General features: G+C 41.3%; 1 protein-coding gene across 1 annotated transcript in view; it reads left to right on the plus strand.

The window, feature by feature from the left end:
• Nucleotides 1-4,181, plus strand: part of ASAH1 (N-acylsphingosine amidohydrolase 1) — a gene marked incomplete at both ends in the record, with an annotated part of 28,010 nt that extends 23,829 nt beyond the window's left edge. Inside the window, 5 exons of the mRNA XM_080710453.1 lie at nucleotides 27-108; nucleotides 1,801-1,932; nucleotides 2,039-2,162; nucleotides 2,844-2,900; nucleotides 4,092-4,181. Of these exons, the coding sequence (XP_080566579.1) occupies nucleotides 27-108; nucleotides 1,801-1,932; nucleotides 2,039-2,162; nucleotides 2,844-2,900; nucleotides 4,092-4,181 (485 nt within the window). The remainder of the gene's footprint in view (nucleotides 1-26; nucleotides 109-1,800; nucleotides 1,933-2,038; nucleotides 2,163-2,843; nucleotides 2,901-4,091) is intronic.
• Nucleotides 4,182-21,307: the final 17,126 nt, after the last annotated feature.

Raw genomic sequence — 21,307 nt, forward strand, 5'->3', positions numbered from 1 at the left:
CAGTGTGTGTGTTTGATCTTTTCCAGGTGTCTTGGAATGGATTTTTGGGAAAAAGGATGCCACATGGATAGGATTTATCACTAGATCAGTTCTGGAAAATGGTACAAGGTGAAGTGATTTGTTGCATTATTACTAAATATTTAATCATAAGTTGCTCATATTAAAATACAAAAATATTTCCCAAGCCCCAACTTAATGTCCATTGGGAAACTATTGCAGAATTTCTTCAGTAAAACTTTGACACTCATTTGGAATTGCTCGTATTTTAATTTCCACATGTTGTCTTTTCTTACACTAAGGAAATTAATTGAATTACTTAACAAACAGTACTAGGGATATTGACACTGTGAAGAGCCACCTATGAATCTTTTTGTTGTACAAAAACCACGCCGGGCTTGGTGGCTCATGCTTGTAATCCTTGAGAGGCTGAGACAGGAGGATTGTAGGTTCATGGCCAGCCTCAGCTTCTTAGTGAGGCCCTCCAAAACTTAGTGAGATCCTGTTTCAAAATAAAGGATTAAAATCTAGAGCTGAGGGTGTAGCTTGGAGGTAGATGCCCCTGGGTTTAATTCCCAGTGCTGAAAAAAAAATCCATGTTCAAAAGAAAAATTATATAATTCTTCATTTAAATAATAATCCATGTTAACCTAGAAGTTATATTCTCCTCTGATGTATAAGAGTATTCTGATGTATAAGAGTATGTATAAGAGTATGTATTCTCTTCTGACTGTATAAGAGCAAAATTTCCCTTCAATTCACACTGCATCCAAGTGACTTAACATAAGTGGACATTGATCCTATTTTTAATACTTACTGGGAATAAGAGTTAGTAGTCTTCCATAATCTACTGCGATATTTAATAGCCCTAATTTTCAAGAAGTTCACTTCCTATTCCCTAAGCCTTATAAACTATAATTATAATACTATTACCTTTTTTCTGTTGTTGAGAGACAGGCATGACCCTTTTGTTTTTTCTGCAAATTAAAAGGAAGTTTCAGAATTCTCAGTTCATAACTCAGTGTTTCACCACATAGGGAGATTGTTCCTCCGGGATCCACTGCTTGCCATCCTGTTTAAAAGCATGCTCCTTGCCAGGTGTGGTGCTCACCTGTTATTCTAGTACTTGGGATGTACTAGGACCCTAGTACTTGGGCTGAGACAGGAGGATCACAGGTTTGAGGGCAGCCTCAGCAAGACCCTGTTCAATTAATATATAAAGAGTGCTGGGGTGAGCCGGGCATGGTGGCGCACGCTTGTACTCTCAGTACTTAGGAGGCTGAGACAGGAGGATTGCGCAGGTTCAAAGCCAGCCACAGCTACTTAGTGAGGCTCTCAGTAACTTAGCGAGACTCTATAATAAAAATATAAAATAGGTCTGGGAGTGTACCCAGAGGTAGAAAGCCCTTGCGTTCTATCTCCAGTGCCAAAATAAATAAATAAATAAAAATGTGCTGGGGTGTAGCTTAGAGGTAGAGTGCCCCTAGTTTCCATCCTAGTACCAAAAAAAAAAGTTTGAAAACATGTTCTTGAGACACTTGTTTTCCACAGAGCTAAAACATTTCCATTCCAAGTCAACTAAAAATGTCTCCTTTTGTTTCTTTATATATACCTAATTGATGCTTTGTAGTCTCACATTGTAATGGAGTTCAGCGTGCTAGGGACATGCGGGCACACATGTCCTGCTTGTGTGCTTCCCCCGGGCTCCTACCCCTTGCCCATGCTCGATATTGAGGTTGGCATGAGTCCGTGGAAGTGTTTCCTTCACTAATATTTCTTTTCTTAAAAAATGTTTCTATGTAGTTATGAAGAAGCCAAGAACATACTGACCAAGACCAAGATACTGGCCCCAGCATACTTTATCCTGGGAGGTAACCGGTCTGGGGAGGGTTGTGTGATTACACGAGCAAGAAAAGACTCTTTGGATGTATATGAGTAAGTACATTTGTTCAAACAAAATGTGTAGAGAATAATGCCCTGACAGATATACATGCAGATGTAAGGCGTCAAGCCTAAGAAGGGATCTCTCTTTTGTATCTAGACTTGATCCTAAGCATGGAAAATGGTATGTGGTACAAACAAATTATGACCGGTGGAAAAATCCCTTCTTCCTTGATGATCGCAGGAAGCCCACAAAGACATGTCTAAACCGCACGACCCAAGAGGTACATTTGCATTGTCATATATAGAAAAAAACTGTCTCCCCTAAGGATTGTCTTAGTTCTGGCATTTTTCACTGGCCTTGAAGAAATGAATAAACCTCATGTTATTTGGTATTTCTAGATACTCCCTACTCAATTTTTGTTTTGTCATTTTAATTTAAAGAGCAAAATTTTGTTCTACTGTCTCTTCCTTACCCTAATGCTGGATACCACTCTGTGATGTTAAATATAAAACAGGGAAGAATTTTTTTTTTTTTTTTTTTTTTTTTTTTTGCGGTTCTGGGGATGGAACCCAGGGGCATTCTACCTCCGAGCTACACCCCTTGCCCTATTTTTTTTTTTTTAATTCTTTATTTTGAAACCAGGTCTCACTGAGTTGCAGAGGGCCTCGCTAAGTAGCTGAAGTTGTCAGCGAACCGCGATCCTCTGGTCTCAGCCTCCCAAATGCTGGGATTACAAGCGTGCGCCACCATGCCCAGCAAAACAGGGAAGAATTTAAAGGAGGGGGGACGAAAAGTAACATTAGAACTGTCATCTCTGCTGGTAGCAATTGACCTGAGGTGATTAATCCCTTTAGGAGCTCAGTTGAGGAATATCTTGTTTTCTAATGACCCGTTTGTGTGGGTGTACTACAGAGTAACATGTGTACTTAACTTGCTGAACAAAGCTCTTTTTGTGTCTTAGAAACTCTCGTTTGCGACCATATATGATGTCCTGTCAACAAAACCTGTCCTCAACAAGGTATTTATAATATGCATGTTTTTTAGGGAAAGAATTCTGACCTGTGTTTTATCTTCTCTGGTTATTTTGAATCTATTTGAGCCTGAAAGTTTTGTTCAGCTTAAGGTTGATATTTTTAAAAAATATTTTATATGTGGCTAAAACCCTAACTTTTAGAATAACGATAAAGAAGTTGACCACTTGACCACTATGGCTTAGGGTTCAACTTTACTAGGAACTCAACAAAACAAAGTCTGGAGTTCATTTGCAAACAGAACTAGCTGTGTCTTAGTGTATTTGAGTTTCCCCTGAGCTTCGTTTTGTTGTGTTGTTTTTTTTTTGGTAGCACTAGAGATGGAACCCAGGGGCGTTCTACCTCTGAGCTACATCCCCAGCCCTATGTTTTTATTTTTTATTTTGAAACTGGGTCTCACTGAGTTGCAAAGGACCTCACTTCACTAAGTAGCTCAGGCTGTCCGTGAACCTCTGGAATGCTGGGATTACAAGCGTGCGCCACCACACCCGGCTTTTTTTTTTTTTTTTTTTTTTTTGTGGTGGTACTGGGGATTGAACCAAGAGACATTCCACCTCTAAGCTATAACCTAAGCCCTACTTTTTTTTTTTTTTTTTTTAAGAAGGGTCTCATAGGTTGCTGAGAATCTTGCTAAGTTGCTGAGGCTGGTCTTGAACCTGTGTGATAAGGACTCCTCTCTTGATCTCCCATATCCTGATATTATAGATGTATGCCACCACACCTGGCTTCCCCTGATCTTTTACCTTTTTCCCATCCTGTAACTGAAAAATCAGGAAGTTTCCTGATCATTCCATTTGCTAAAGGTCCTTCATTTTGTGTTCTGGATTTACTATTACCATTTGTATTTTCTTTCTTTTTTTTTTTTTTTTTTTTTTTTTTTTCTTGGTCCTTTGCCTGGTTCTCCCTAAAATAAACAAGCCTTCATTACCTCTGGCAAAACAAAATCCTGTTGTCCTTTAGCTTTAGCATTTGGGTCAAAACTTGGTTCTTGCAGGTTCATATATACAATTTAGTATATATCTAATATGTAATGTTATTATATAATGTTAACATATAGTTGTATATTCATTGCTTTATGAAGCTATTTAATATCAATTCCTCAGGGACAGAAATGCTGCTTTATGTCAGAAACTCATCAAGTTGCCAATATTCTTCAGCTAAAATAACTTTTCTTTCAGCTCACTGTGTTCACAACTTTAATGGATGTTACCAAAGGTCACTATGAGACTTACCTGCGGGATTGCCCAGACCCCTGCATAGGCTGGTGAGCGCTCATCTGGCCTGCAGAATCTGCGCTGAGACATGACGCTGTGACACCAACGGCTGACGACCGTGGCCGTCTCGTTTTCTCCCAAAGACGAAGACACAAGACTGGCTTTCTTTGAATCATGAGCTTATTCTTCCCAGTGTGCTTATGATTTACAGGCCATTTTTGCTGTTAATATTGATTCTTCTTATTTAAGAGTAACAGTAAAACTGTCATCTAGATTTTACCGAGTTTCATTTCACTTTGACATGTGGGGATGTGGATAAAGCAGTTAAACCATTGTGGGACCCAGTTCCACGGACTCAATTGAGATTCACTGTGGGCATTTAATCTAGAACCCCAGTGTGAATAATATAAAAGTTAAATACTCCACATTTTCAAGTTTTCGCTTTTATCTACATATTTTTGTTTTTCTTGTGGTAGTATTTTTCGTCCGGTTCTAACTATTATTAAAATCAATATACCACTGCCTTTGCTGTTTGTGACAGCAATATAATTTCACTCCAATTGATTGTGGGAATGAGACAGACATTCAGCATTTCTTTTAATGAGCAATAAATGAACCATAGTATTTTTGGGGGTTCATAAAATAATCAGTATTCAAGGAAGTCTTTTTTTTTTTTTATAAAGAATTGATAGGTTCCCTTTTTCAGTATTACACTACCTCTCGGTAACTCCAGGAAATTACTAACTTCAAACAGTGAGTCTCAGATTCTGTGAGTAATTCATAAGACTAGAAAATGGTAGGCACACTTTTGGGGTTTTTTTGGTGGTACTGGGGTTCTCCTGGAAACCCTTTTACCTCCAGGTTATACTCCCAGACCCGTTTTTTGTTTTGTTTTGTTTTGTTTTTTTGAAACAGGGTCTCTTAAGCCAGCAAGGCTGGCTTCGAACCTGCACGATCCTCCTGTCTCCTGCTCCCAAGCGCAGGGATTACAAGCGTGCGCCACCACGCCCAGCCACTTATTATTTTTTTAAGTTCTCATAAGCATCATTTAAGCCAGGTGTGGTGGCACACACTTGTAATGCCAATACTTGGGAGGCTGAGACAGGAGGATCTTGGGTTTGAGGACAGCCTCAGCAAATAGTGAGACTTCCATCAACCTAGCAAGGCCTTGTCTCAAAATAAAAATATAATAGGACTGAGGCTCAGAGTTAGAATGTTCCTGGGTTCAATCCCTAGTGCCACCAAAAAGTACCATTTACTTAGTAAACAGGTTTGCACTTTGTCCTTCCGATCAACATGTATTTTTTAAAACTTTTAGTACAGTTACAAAATATTTTTCAGGGATCTATTTATGATTGAAACTAATCAAACTTGTTAATCTCCCTAACTTTTACAATTAACTATGGAATATATTCTGTTTATGCACGATTGTATTCACTTCATTTTGTATAATCTCAGTTGTATCTTGATAACAAATAAACAAGTGACTGGGAATAGCGTCAGTCAGCAGTCATGCATGTGGACTGGGTGTGGGCACACATGCTGGTTTGAGGGTGGGGGTTATGATCAAGAAATACAAGCCAAACATAATATCTGAATTAAATAACAAGGGTTATGTAAGTTATTATTAAGTGTGTGATTACATGATCGCACTCTTACCTGATTAGTACTTATCACCTCTTAACTCAATACTGTCAACCCACTTCACAGGTGTCCAAAGTCAGCTTTTCCCCAGAGAGAGCAAGTGCTTCCACAGAACAGCAGCGATTCCAGGACTGTTTTAGTGAAGCAAGATGAATTACAAGAGGGTCTGTGTTAAAATAGGCATTCAGTTAAGGAGGGGAAACCCCTTTGACTTCAGATTTTGGCCTCAGAAGAATGAAGTGATCTGAATGAAGTGGATAAACTTGACGTCTTTTTTTAGCTTTGATATGCATGACGATAGAGGTGCCCATTATTTCAAACAGACTCTTGAATAAGTCAAAAAGTTTAGAGGAAATAACTGGCATTACATTTTAGGTAGTATTGGTTAGTGGTAAAGCAGTTTGTACAATAGAATTTTTATATACTACTTTATATAAGTACTTAAGTATTTTATGTAAAACTCTATAAGTACTTTCGTATAACTAAATGCAGCTAGAATAGAAAAGATGACTAGGAAGATGTTAACCAAAATGTTGACCATGCTTTCAATTGGGTAGTGCTCAGTGCTCTTTTAGTTGTCAGAGGACAAAACTTAGTAGCATGGGGACTATTGAGAGAGAGTGTGTGTGTGTGTGTGTGTGTGTGTGTGTGTGTGTGTGTGTGTGTCCACATCTGCATGCACACACTGGGGATTGAACTAGGGGTGTTCTACTTCTGAGTTACACCCCCAGTCCTTTTTATTTTTGATACAGGGTCTTTCTCAGCCTCTAGGTACTGGGATTATAGGCATGTGCCACCACACCTGCCTTCAGACAAAATTAAGGTTCAGATTGCTTCCAAATCATGACATATAATGTACGTACCTGCCTAATTTTAGGAGTATGGTTTAAAATAGGCGAATCATACCTATATTCCTTCACACATGTAGTTCCAGGATATATTAAATTATTAAAGCTACTATATACCCAGAACTCATTGTGTCCCAGGCTGTGTAATAGGGACAACATCACAATAATTTGCTCATTTGAATTTTTTCCACCAAACACAATTATACTTGAAATCCCAGTTGCCAATGATAAAAGTAAAGTTGTGACTTGCTCAAAGCAGGGGTGAGGGCTCAAAGTCAGGTGTGTTCAACAGGTCTGTGGGTTTTTTGTATGTTTGTTTTTTGCAGTACTGGGGATTAAACCCAGGGGCACACTATCTCTGAGCTACACTCCCAGCCCTATTTTTTATTCTTTATTTTGAAACAGGGTCTCATGAAATAGCTGAGGCTGGCCGTGAACCTGTGATCCTCCTGTCTCAGCCTCTCAAGTACTGGGATTATAAGTGTGCGCCACCATGCCCGGCTTACATTCTACCTGTAAAGTACATCTCCAGCCCTATTTATTTATTTATTTTTGAAACAGGGTTTCACTAAGTTGCTGAGAGCCTTGCTGCATTGCTGAGGCTGTCCTCACACCTGCAATCCTACCTGTCTCAGGCTCCCGAGTCCTGGATTACAGTGTGCACCACCACACCCCATTCTAGTGCTTTTATCATGACACTCTCCTTCATAACTTTACAAATAGAATCATACAACCAAATAATCCAATCAAAAATGGGTAAGTGAACTAAACAGACTTCACAGAAGAAGAAATAAAATGGTCACAATGGCCAATGGATATAGGAAAAATGTTCAAACTCATTAGCAATCAGAGATGCAAAGCTACGATGAGATTTCATCTAACCCTAATTAGAATGGCAATCACCAAGGAGTCAAACAACAATAAATGCTAGCAACGATATGGGGAAATAGGAACTTTTTGACACTGTTGGTGAGATTGCAAATTAGTGTAGCCATGTAGAGATTCCACAGAAAACTGGGAATAGATCCATCATATGATCCAGCTACCACTCCTGGGTATCTATCAAAAGGTATTGAAGCCAGAATATTATAGTGATAAATGCATATACATGTTTATAACAGCACAATTCACAATAGCCAAATTATGGAACCAACCTAGGTGCCCATCAACAGATTATTAAATGCTGGGATATACACACGATGGGATTTTACTCAGGCATAAAGAAGGAGGAAATTATTGTCATTTTCAGGAAAATGGATGAAACTGGAGAATGTTACGCTAAGTAGGGTCAGCCAGTCTCAAAAAATGAAGGATCATGCAAGGTGTGGTGGCACATGCTTGTAATCCCAGTACTTGGGAAGCTGAGACAGGAGGATTGCAGGTTCACAGCCAGCCTCAGTAACTTAGGCCCGCTTAATGAGTTGCTGTTTCCAAATAAAAAATATAAATCTGAGGATGTTAGCTCGGAGGTAGAATGCCCCTGGGTTCAATCCCCAATACCAAAAATAAATAAAAAGTAAGGGTCATAATGTTTTCCCTCCTAAGTGGAAGCTAGAGGGGATTTGGGATACAAAAGGGACTCAAGGCAAAGGAGGAGAAACCCCGATAGAGTGATGGAAGGGTCTAGGGGAGGGAGGTTTGATGAAGGAAACACTTCAGTTGACACTGTACATACACAAAATTATCACTATCAACCTTAATATTGTGCTGGGGAAGGGGAGGGAACGGTTTGAAGTGGGGAAGCCCAGCAAGTGCTTTGTGTGTATATGTCTATCACTCTGGACTTCAATATGATATGTAAAATTAAAACGTGCCAATAAAAACATTATTTTAAGAATAGAATGTCACGTAGTTGTTTTGTTGGAAACCAGTTGAGCTAGGGTATCCCAAGCCATTGTCCTGCATACACCCTCATTTTGGTTCTGCCATCTGGTTCTCTAGGAATTATTTCTATTTCCATAGAGACTGAAAGCCTTTTAGTTCAGGAATGGTGGCAATGTATTCATCCAGCAGGTTACTTGGTTTTCACTACCTCAAGTCTAAGTTGTGCTCAGCTTTTGGGGAATCAGAAAAGGTAGTCTGGGACAAATGTTTGCTTTCTTTCTGTGGCTATGACACAACACTATGTTCTTTTAAGTTACTGAACAGAAAAGTGCAGGCAGTTGTTACTGAAGTCATTCCCCCAGAGTATGAGGGATAAGTTTTGGCAATTGACGTAAATTAACAAAATATACACCAGCTTAGCATGATGTGCCTGATCTTGGGCAACCCCATGCTGTGTGCCGGCCTGCCCCACAAGCTGGGCAGTGTGGCTGGGCTCCTGGGCCAGCCACACCACAGACTGGCGGCTGTAACTTGGGAAGAGTTGTCAGTGCAGTGAGATGAGTTCATTCTGATTTTTCCTAAGAAACTCCCTTTTTGGGGAATCAGGGGTTCCCAGCCCAGTGCCCCAGGAGAGACTGGTGTGTATTGAGCAATTTTCTGTGGCATTTTCACAGTTTCCCATGGCAGCTTTTGTGCCTATGTTTTCAAGGCACAGAACAGACTTGTTTTCTGGCTACTGTAATAAAGACCACTGTCTCCTTGCAGGGTATAGGTTGGACAGGCAGGGTAGTAGAGCAGCTCTCTTACACTCTTGGGAGTCCCTATGCTTGGGATCCCATGATAGGGATCATACAGTGTCCAACATCCACTTGGTCTACTCTGTGTTACCTCCCTGTGGGGCTTGGGAGCAAGAGTAGCTGATGAGAACCTGAAGCTCATGCTTCCCTGTGAGCTCAGAGTATTGAAGTCCTCACTCTGGCCCAGGAGTCGGCCTGCATCTGTGATGCTATAGCAAGCCAGCTGGTTCACTTGCAGACAAGCTGGGAGCTCAGACCCTTCGCCCTTCTTGAGTGGGCTGCACCTAGGCTGCAGGTGATCGTTGAGATACCAGCCCCTCAGCAGCTGAGCAGGGTCCTGGGTGTGCAGTCCTCTGGGTCAGCTGCCTCCCATATACCTGCTTCTCTAGGGTTCCTTGAGGAGACTCTTGAGCCTAGTGGTCTAGACTGCATCTCACCAGGTATCACCAGCCTGGGTAAGGGAGGGACACACAAGGCATGAAGAGAGTTGGTGCAGATCACCAGCCCTCGGACCACAGGAGCTTGAGCCACAAATTAATTAAATCCATGAAGATAATCCCCCCTCCCCGTTTGCCCAAACCAGGAGCTAAACCAACTTAATGGCCTGGTCCTCACTGCTAACACCTGGGAGCTGCTGCCCCCCTAGAAAGGCTAAGCACGACCATGCGGGGGTCCTGGCACCCAGCCTTCTGGGGGTCTCATTGCTGCCCACAGGACCCGAGGCAGCTAGAGTTCACATTCCAGGTGAGCTCAGCACCCCGCAGAGGTGGTGGACTATGAGGAGGCGGCGTGGGCTCCTGGTGATCCTGCGCCAGGCAGCAGTCAGAAACTTCGCAGTGACAGGCCAGGGAGAAGCATCGAGCTGATGTCTGACACATGCGCTCTCTGCAAAGCAGGCATTGTTTGTTTGTTTGTTTGTTTGGTTTTGGTGGTACTGGGGGTGGAACCCAGAGGCTTTTCTACCTCCGGACTATACTCCCAGACCTATTTTATATTTTATTTGGAAACAGGGTCTCACTAAGTTGCTGAGAGCCTCACTAAGTAGCTGAGGCTGGCTTTGAACCTGTGCAATCCTCCTGTCTCAGCCTCCCAAGAGCTGGGATTACAAGCGTGCGCCACCACACCTGGTGAGAAGATAGTAGTTAAAACATTTTTTTACCACCCAGTTATGTATATAGAATTAATCCTCAATGATCTTTAAAATTTTGAAGAAAGCACCAAAAGTCTTGGCCAAGAATTGTGTATAACAAATTCAAATGTAAAATAGATTATTGACATACATTAAGAGCTGGGCACAGTGGTACATGCCTGTAATCCCAGTACTTAGGAGGTTTAGACAGAAAGATTCCAGGTTCAATGCCAACACGGTAATTTAGTGAGACCCTGTTTCAAAGTAAAAAATAAAGTCAGACTGGGGTGTAGCTGAGAGGTAGAATACCTCTGGGTTCAATTCTCAGTAACACACATGCACACACACACACACACACACACACACAATGTTAAGAAAAGTCTGTACCACATCAGGCATAGTGGCACACACCTCTAATCACAGTACTTGAGAGGTTGAGACAGGAGGATTACAAGTTCAAGGCCAGCATCAGCAATGCAGAGAGACCCTCAGAAACCTAGTAATGCCCCATTTTCAAATAAAAATTAAAATAGGACTAAGGGTGTAGCTCAGAGGTAGAAAGCCCATGAGTTCAATCCCCAGTACCTCACTGGGCATAGTGATACACACCTATAATCACAATACTTGGGCTGGGCGTGGTGCCGCACGCTTGTAATCCCTGCACTTGGGAGGCTGAGACAGGAGGATCGCATAGGTTCGAAGCCAGCCTCAGCTACTTAGTGAGGCTCTCAGCAACTTAGTGAGACCCTGTTTCCAAATAAAATATAAAAACAGGTCTGGGAGTATAGCCCGGAGGTAGAAAGCCTCTGGGTTCCACCCCCAGTACCACCACAAGAAAAAAATAATAATAATCACAATACTTGGGAGTCTGACATAGGAAGATCACAGGTCCAAGGACAGTCTCAGCGACATAGTGAGACTGTCAGTAACCTAGGGAAACCATATATCAAAACAAAAAATAAAAAGGGCTCTGGGTTCAATTCTCAGTACTAAAAAATAAATAAAAATAAAGGGCCAGGCGTGGTGGTGCACGCTCATAATCCCAGTACTTGGGAGGCTGAGAAGGGATCGCACAGGAACCTGGGTTCCATCCCCAGTACTACAAAAATAAATAAATAAATAATTGACATGTAATGTCTTCCATATACTTCTCTCTTGTTCACAATGTGCACATTTTATAATTATTTAATATAACGAAAGTGTAATTTTTCACCAAGCCCCTGTGTCCCCTCCAGTTTACTCCAGCATGTCTTACTTGTCCTGTTCTGTGTGCACCCCAGCATACTAATAGGTTGGAAAACACCAGAACCCCGATTCCTTCATCTCCAGCAGCAGTGTTCCCAGGGACAAGTCACTTACCCTCCTCCTGGCTTCGTATCTGCCCTTCATATTGAGGATTACTCCAATTTTCTATAAGGATTCACCTAGCCTTAGAAGTCTAAATTTAAATTGTATCTCAGGTTTGCAGGCCAATACCCAGGTGTTGCTGGACAAACCAGAACTCCTGTAGTGTTTGTTATTCTTACAGTTGCAGTTGCATGGGTGATTTATTTATTTATTTAATTTTTTTTTCTTTTTTGCAGATCTGGGGATGGAATCCAGAGGCATCTGACCTCCGAGCTACATCCCCTGCCCTATTTTTTTATTCTTTATTTTAAAACCAGGTCTCACTGAGTTGCAGAGGGCCTCACTAAGTAGCTGAGGCTGTCCACGAACCGTGATCCTCCAGTCTCATCTCCCAAATGCTGGGATTACAAGCGTGTGCCACCACCCCCGGCTTGCATGGGTGATTTCAATCAAAATTTTTTTATATCAAATACTTACAACTGATGTGGCTGTACTTAGCATAAAGTACATGCATTGCTAAAGCAGCCAGTTGGTTGTAAAGAATATTATATATATATATATATATATAATTTAAAATGCATGTGTACATATGTAATTTATGTACACACATAAAGATCGAAAGATATGTATAATTTTGAAATCATGAAGTACCTGAGTTCAATGCCAGCCCTATTCTTTTTTTTTTTTTTTTTTTTTTGTGTGGTCCTGGAGATGAAACCTAGGTGCTTCCAATCTCCAGGCTACCCTCCCAAACCTATTTTATATTTTATTCGGAAACAGGGTCTCACTAAGTGTCTGAGAGCCTCACTAAGTAGCTGAGGCTGGCTTCGAATCTGCACGATCCTCTTGTCTCAGCCTGGGATTATAAGCGTGCGCCACCATGCCCGGCTCAATGCCAGCCCTATTTAAATACCAAAAAAACATGACAAATTCCAGTAGTGCCCTATAATAGTCAGTGGGCTAAACGGTTTCAAATCTTCATACACTATAGATAAGAAGTAATGAGAAGGTAACATTGATGTAAGAGATAAGAGTCCTAACAAGTCAACCGCAGGTGTGTGAAGGTGAGTGAAGTCTTGTTATGCCGAGGAAAAGTAAACAAGGCGAGGGAATGATGCCAATACCAGCTTCTGTTTTTCACATACTCAGTTACAGTAGACCATTTTGTCAAACGGGATGAGTACAGCATAAATGTTTCATTTTAGTTAGAGAAAAGTGTACCTCTTGAGAATCTAACTCACGAACTGGCTCTGCCATCAGTAAAGAATTAACTTTAGTGTCTTACTAAGAATAGAAAATCAAGTGTCAGTATTTAAATTCTTTGTGATACTGGGGATTGAAACTAGGGGTACACCCACAGCCCTATTTTTAACTCATTATTTTGAAACAGGCTCTCACTAAGTGGCAGGGAGCCTCACTACGTAGCTGAGGCTGGTTGTGAACCCACAGTCCTCCTGTCTCAGCCTCCCAAGTACTGTGATTAGTATTTAAAGTTTAGTTCCTTGATTGTTAAGGTGGAAGAATGGGTAAAATTTTCAGTTTTGTTTTCTTTTAAGGATACCAAGTCCATATTTTCATGTATACATAATCCAATGTAATTTATAAGGTATAAACCTCACAGGCACAATATATGCACAGTAACACTTTGTTAATTCCAGCTTCTTGGGAGGCTGAGGCAGGAAGATTGCAATTTTAAGTAGATAGCCTGGGAAACTTAGCAAGACCTTGCCTCAGATTATATACATAGATACATATACATATATATGGGATATATATGATAAATATATATGATAAATATATATATATGATAAATATATGGGAGGCTGAGAAAGGAGGATCATATGTTCACAGCCAGCTTTAGGAAATTAAGCCCTTCAAAACTGAAAAACTATTTCTCAGTAAATAGTAATATAGGGCTAGGGATATAGCTCAGAGGTAGAATGCTCCTGGGTTTGATTCCTAGTAAATAAATAAATAAATAAATAAATAAATAAATAAATAAATAAGGATGATCCAAACAAACGCCAGAGCAAGGGGCTGGGAGCTCCTACTCTATTTTCTGAGTCTATGTGATCTTTTGTAATGTTTTCCACTTTCCATCCTACTGCCTAAAAAATTTTCTTTCCCTTTGCCCAGCTCTTGCTCTGACATTTGTTTGAATTGTCCTAATTTGGGCATAGGAGGGAGAATTGTTGATTGATTGACTTCTAAATGTACAGATTAGCCGGGTGTGGTGCCGCACGCTTGTAATCCCAGCACTTGGGAGGCTGAGACAGGAGGATTGCACAGGTTTGAAGCCAGCCTCAGCTACTTAGGCTCTCAGCAACTTAGTGACACCCTCTTTCCAAATAAATTATAAAACAGGACTGTGGGTAAAGCCCAGAGATAGAAAGCCCCTGGGTTCCATCCCCAGGACCGCAAAATAAAAAAAGTAGTGAGAGACTCCCGTTGGCCAAGTGAGACCTTGTTGCAAAATAAAAACAAACTAGGGCTGAGGGTATAGCTCAGCGGTGGAATGCCCCTCAATTCAATCCTCAGTAAATCTCTCTCTCTCTCTCTCTCTCTCTCTCTCTCTCTCTCTCTCTCTCTCTCTCTCTCTCCTCTCCCTCTCCCTCTCCCTCTCCCTCTCCCTCTTTCTCTCCTAAAAAGTGCTGAAAAAATGTTCTTTCTGTGCAAAGGCAAGATAAAACAAGAAGTACGCTTAGAATTTTTTTATACCGATTGCTTTGCAATGTGAGCAAAAGGTACACAAATACATATTTTTTCTTTCATTTTTATTTTTTTGTACCAGGGACATTCTACTTTTGAAATGCATATCCAGCACTATTTAATTTTTCACAAACAGAAGAGAAACTAAAATTTTTTAGTGGTTTATTATGACTTAAGTTCTTGTCATTTCTTTATATCATCTTGTATAAAATACTATAATGTAAAAATTTTAAATGACTATTTGTAAAAAGCTGGGCATGGTGGCACACCATGCTTGTAATCCCAGCATTTGGGAGGCTGAGACCTGAAGATCGCAGTTTGTGGACAGCCTCAGCTACTTAGTGAGGCCCTTCGTAACTTAGTGAGACCTTGTTTCAAAATAAAGAACAAAAAAATAGGGCAGGGGGTGTAGCTCAGAGGTCGAATGCCCCTGGGTTTCATCCCCAGACACACACACACACACACACACACACACACACACACACACACACACATGATCATTTGTAGAATTGTTTAGGCAGTAATAAAATATAATTATATGCTTTTATAAATTTATAATTTTATTTTTGATAGTTCCATTAGTTTTTTTCTATAAAACCTATTTTTTCCTTCAAACTAAAACAAATTTAGCCAGATATGATGGCACACACCTGTAATCCCAGTATAAGAAACAAACACTTCTCAGCTAGCACTGTAGACAGCAATATTTTCAAGAATACTCAGCAGATAGAGCACACACGCCTGAGAAACAGTAAGTTGCAAGTTTTTACCAAGTCATGTTAATGACATATTTATTCAAAAAATGTTTCTGTTAATGTTTGTTTTAGATATTGGTACAAAGTATAATAGTAAGTCTAAATTTCATTAATAAAGGTATGTGGCCTATGTATTACAAAATAAATATTTTGTCTTGTACACACACACACACACACACACACACACACAGAATTTGCATCAGATCTTTGTCAGTTACATTTCTGAGGTACTTGGCAGCTTCTGTATTCTTTCAGGTAAAATTACTCAAGACACAATGGTCTAGGTTATCTTAAATTGTGTGTGTGTGTGTGTGTGTGTGTGTGTGTGTGTGTGTGTGACTATTTGGCTTTATTTAATTTAATTATTATTATTTTTTTTTGGCAGTACTGGGGTTGGAACCCAGGGGCATTCTACCTCCAGGCTATGCCCCACTCCTATTTTTTATTCTTTATTTTGAAACAGGGTCTCACTGAGTTGTAAAGGGCTTCACTAAGTAGCTGAGGCTGTCCCCAAACCCGGATCCTTTTGTCTTGGCCTCCTAAGTACTGGGATTACAAGCGCTGGCAACTGTTTGGATTTAAAATGCCCCTCTCCATTCTTCATGGAAACAAGGTAGCTGTTTCATGCTGAAAGTGGGGTTGGGCTGTCAAGGAGGTGTCTGAGGGTGCAGCCTTGATGATTATATATCCTTTCTCCTCCCAGTGCTCATGCTTTCCCACCAACAGTGAGGAGAGTGCCCTTTGCTCCAGACACTCAGAAACCATAGAGCATCCCTCGGTTCAATCCCCAGTACCCTCTCCTGAACAGAAGGTATTGTGATTCCCATTTTAAATAGAAAAGACTGATGGTGGTTGTTCTATATTATAAGCAGTTAATTCCCACCGAGATGGAATTTGTAGCCTGTGACTTCACACTGAATGTAACAAGTTCAACACTGAGTAGAAACCTGCCATGTGCCAAGCACTGTAGCCAGGTTAACTAAGGTGCAGCCCCTGCCCTCGAGAGTTTTACAGCCTGAAAGGAGCGCCAGGAGAGTAAAGCACCCAGGCAGATAAGCCATAACAAGAGTTTGTGCAAGATGAACACAGAAACGAGAGACTGCAATCAGGGGCGATGGAGAAGAATGTCGTTTTGAAGAATGAGTAGGAGTTTGAAGGATGAATAAGGACATAAATGGCTTAACTGACAGTTGAGACAGAACATGGCAAAATGAGACAGGAGGAACAATGCAGAGAACTACATGTTGTAAAGCCTTGCTGTGGCACAAGCCTACAGAGGTCGACAGACCTGTGCAGAGACCTAGAGCACCACTTTATAAAGCATCCTGGAAATAACCTTATTTAACTTTCACCCTATTCTGGTTGCTGAGACACTGAATTCCAGAGCCTCTGAGGACACCAACTTACTACAGCATAGGAGTAGGAAAAAGAGTCTCCTCTGTCTTTCCACAATAGCTTTTCTGATGTTACTGTTCAGAGACAAAATGGGACTGATGGGGACCGAGCGTCTAATTCCCAAGGGTGAGACTTAGTGCTGCCGGTGACTCACCTTTGGTGCTGCTTCCAATGCCGTCTGACAGTGTAGCAAGAAAATGATTTCAGGGCTGGGCATGGTGGCGCACGCTTGTAATCCCAGCATTCTGGAGGCTGAGACTGGAGGATGGCAGTTCGCGGACAGCCTCAGCTACTTAGTGAGGCCCTCCGCGACTTAGTGAGACCCTGTTTCAAAATAAAGAATAAAAAATAGGCTGTAGTTCAGAGGTCGAATGTCCCTGGGTTCTATCCCCAGACTCATTTTAAAAAAAAAGTAATTTCATTATTATTGCAATAAATAAAAACTGGTCAGGATCCCTCCTGTATATGTCTCTTTCCTGCAATCCAGTAAAGAAATGAACTCCATGAATTCCAATTTTTTTCATTCAACAAAATATATATTAGCAGGAAAATATCATCAGTACTTATGCTGCAAGCAAGATGAAATGTCAGGAACCAGATTACTTTGCCAGCTCTTAACAGGAAAATCAGACAAAATATATGAAACACAGATTTCTAAGACATTGGATATGAGCCATCTGAAAAATGGTAAGCACAGTGAGCTGACAACGGCCCCACCTCACTGCCTGTAGAACTTGCATCCCGGGAGCAAAAAGGGGCATACAAATAGAGCCTGGTAGCATCCCTGAGTTGAAGACAGGGAGCAGGGAACCTGAAAAGCAAAGCAGCGAGTGATCACAGGACAAAGTACTGAAGAGGAGACATCTTCATGAGGAGATCCACAGAGCTCTGCAGAGGATCCTTCCCAAGCCTATATTGGGTACTGATGAGGGCGTGCATCTGAGAGAATTACCTGAGGCTGGGGAGGGAACTACTCCAAAACTAGATGAAACAAGCATCCAAACAAGGAGCCGAGAATAGTTTCTGTTTCCACCAGCCTCAGTAGGAAACATCATATTTCATGGAGCATAAAGTAGAGGATGTCTCAGTAGAAGGGAAATATAGGCTACACTGCTCTTAGTCCTGACTAACAAAGATAAAAGGCCTGAAAGAATTAGTCTGTTTCCAAGTAACATAGCTGCATCCTACATCCCTGTACAAAGCACAAGAATATTTTTAAAGGAATAAAAAATATTCAATGCTCAATTTGGTAAGAAATAAAATGTCTAGAATCCAATAAAAATTACCAGGTATGCAAAGAAGCAGAAAAATATGCTCCACAACAAGAAGGAAAAAAACACTCAAAACCAACCAGAAAGGACACAAATGGTAGAATTGACAGACAAGAATGTTATTTTAACTGTAGCCAGGAGTGGTGGTGCATGCCTATAATCCTAGTACCTGCAAGGCTGAGTAAGATAGGTGGATCACAGTTCTCGGACAGTTTCAGCTACTTAGTGAGATTTTTTGCAACTCAGTGAGACCCTGTTTCAAAATAAAGATAGAAAATAAATAGGAAGATGGAGGCAACAATAGCTGGAAGTGGCCAAATAGGACAGGTATTCTTCTGAGAAACCCTGGACATCAGATTTTGGCTTAATATCTGATCGGGACAATATATAGAGACTTTTATAGCCATGACTTCCTAACTAAAATATAAAAAAGAAGAGACAGACCAAGATGTCAGAGAAGTCAGTAGCGGCAGCGGCCAGTATTCGGGAGAGGTAGATAAAACCAATCCAACCTGCTTTGAACTGTTGGAGAAATCTCCCCCCAAAACGACTGCTTCTGTCCCCCATGCTCAGAAATTCTGGACAACATACTATATAAGAAAAATGCTTGAGAGGAGGGCCAAGATGGTGGTGGCAGCAACAGCCAGTATTGGGGAGAGGCAGGTAGATTCATTCTAATCCACCCTGAACTTCTGAGGAAATCTCCCCGAAAGTAGACTGCACCTGCCCCACATGCTCAGGAACTCTGGACAACATACTATGTAAGAAAAATGTTCAGGGTGCATCAGATAGAGCCCTGCATAGTTGGGTCAGCTGGCATCACACACCCCGAGAGCCAAGGGCGATCCTGGCCACTGTGCTCCTCTGCGCAACGCTGGGGCTGGTGCGCTTGGAGCAGCAGAACCCGCTCTCTGTGGTGAAGCTGTGGGCCTCCGCTTTTGGCGGTGAGATAAAACACATTGCTACTAAGTACTTGGGCCCCCAACTCCTGCAAAATATACATACTGTTTTATTAAAAAATACTGAAGAGAGCTGGGCGTGGTGGCGCATGCTTGTAATCCCAGCATTCGGGAGGCTGAGACCTGAGGATCCTGGTTCGCGGACAGCCTCAGCTACTTAGTGAGGCCCTCTGAAACTCAGTGAGACCGGTTTCAAAATAAAGAATAAAAAATAGGGCAGGGGGTGTAGCTCGGAGGTCAAATGCCCCTGGGTTCCATCCCCAGACCCCCCCCCAAAAAAAACACTGAAGAGGGAGGAAGATGGCGGCGGCTGCAGATGCAGCTGCAGTGGTGACCACAACACCAGCAGAGATGGTTAGCAGCAGCCGAATAGGATATGCATTCCCCTGAAAAACCCTAGACAACAGATTTTGATTTAATAGCTGAATGGGACAACACAGAGAAACATTTCTAGTTTCATGTATATATATGGAAGAAAATAAGAACCTCTGTAAATATCATGCCCACAGTGATAGTAACCAGAGCCTGCCATGTGGTGAGGCCGGGTCTGGAGCCAGCAAGGCTGGCCCAGAGCTTGTTGCACAGCAGTACTAGAACTGGAGCCTGCTTCACAGCAAAGGGCCAGTGGGTTTCTTCAACCGTGTGGCCAGAAAGCAATAGAAGCTGCCGCTGCCTCACCTAATCTCTCAGCAGATTTCTAGACCCAAGTGATCTCTATTTAAAAAAAAAATGGTTGTGAATGGATCATCCTGTCAAAGTTACTCACCTTCTTGCTTTCAGGTTTTCAGTAAGTGGGAATAAGTGTGGAAAAACAAAAGCTCTAATACATTGTTGGTGGGATTGCAAGTTGGTGCAACCACTTTGGAGAACAGAATAGAAGATCCTGAGAAGGAGGAAAACGAACTTACCATATGATCCAGCAATACCACCTCTGGGTATCTACCAAAAAGAATGAAAACCAAAATACAAAACTAATGCATGAACAACCATGTTCATAGCTGAACAGTTCATCATTGCCACACTGTGGAATCAGCCAAGATGTCCTTCAACACATGAGTGGATTTCAAAACATGGGATATGTACACAATGAAACTGTGCTCTGCCATAAGGAAGAACAAAATTATGGCATATACGGTGAAACGTCACACAGAAAAAATAAGATATCAGATGTTTTTCTTAATATGCAAAATATTAGGGAGAAGTGGGTAAAAGGAGGAACTCTAGATGAAGAAGGGACCCTATAGAGGAGCAATGAAGGTGACATATCTGAGGGGATAAGAGGGAGGATAAGGGAAACTCTAAAGCACATGATGTAGTTAAACATATCGAAGTCAATCAAGAAGCCAAGCATGGGTAGGAGGCGTGGTAGTGAATAGAAAGCTCTTTTTTTTACCTCACTAAGGAAAGGAAAATCCACAAAAAAAGTATATTACCAGGCTATGTTTGCAGTGAACATGTGAAAGCAATTGTGGGTTCTGGTAGAACATCAGTGTTTGAAAGTCTACCTTGAACAAAAAGAATTTTAGATATTGAGGAGCAAGGCCAATAGGATAGTAGAAGGGAGGTGGAGGGGGGAAAAGAACTGATGAAATAGTTCAAATTAGCCGGGCGTGGTGGCGCACGCTTGTAATCCCCGCGCTTGGCAGGCAGAGACAGGAGGATCGCGCAGGTTCGAAGCCAGCCGCGCGCTGGTTTAGGAGACCCTGTTTCCAAACAAAAAAAAAATGTAAAAGTAGGTCTGGGAGTGTAGCCCGGAGGTAGAAGGGCTTCCAGGAACCCCAGTACCACCAAAAAAAAAAAAAAAGTTCAAATTATGCCATGCCCACATACGAAGGCAACAACTTCACTATTGCACACAGGAAGAGTGGGAAGTGAGATTGGACCTAAAGAGCAAAACACCTTGACTGATGTGCCTGACTTTGAGCTTCACTCTGATGTATAATTACACAGCACCAAGAAACGTATAAGTAACTCCACCTTAAAAAAAGATTAATGGTATGCTAGCTAATACATCAAAAGTAAGCAAGACTTATACTAAACCACATATATTGAAGAACAGTTAGCTTTTCTGTTTCTGTGCCTTTCCCCCCAATACAGATACACATCTTACATTTGTATGTACACTTAGAGCCAAAGAATTTCCATGAATATTATTTCATTTGCTAGAATAACCTATACCTCCTCCCATTCAAAATTCTGAATATGACTGTGAGAACTGGTGATAGTCAACTAAGCTGGTGAGTAAAATTTTTGTAAGCAGCAATGGACACAGGTAACTCTAAAGGTGCAGACTTCTAGCAAAATAGTATTTATAACGATTTGACTTTTGTGAGAATACAATTAGATATTTTCTATCAAAGAAAAAGCTTGAATTAGGCTTCATTACCATTGTATAACATTATATGTGCGTGTATTTTTGTAAAGATAGCATTTCCTGAAAATTGTGCAAACCCCTCCCCTAGCATCCCCTTCAGCCAGTGGAGTAAAGATTGTGAGGCTCTT

Source organism: Muscardinus avellanarius (genome assembly GCF_963383645.1).
Source record: "Muscardinus avellanarius genome assembly, chromosome: 14".
NCBI classification, from domain to species: Eukaryota; Metazoa; Chordata; class Mammalia; order Rodentia; family Gliridae; genus Muscardinus; species Muscardinus avellanarius.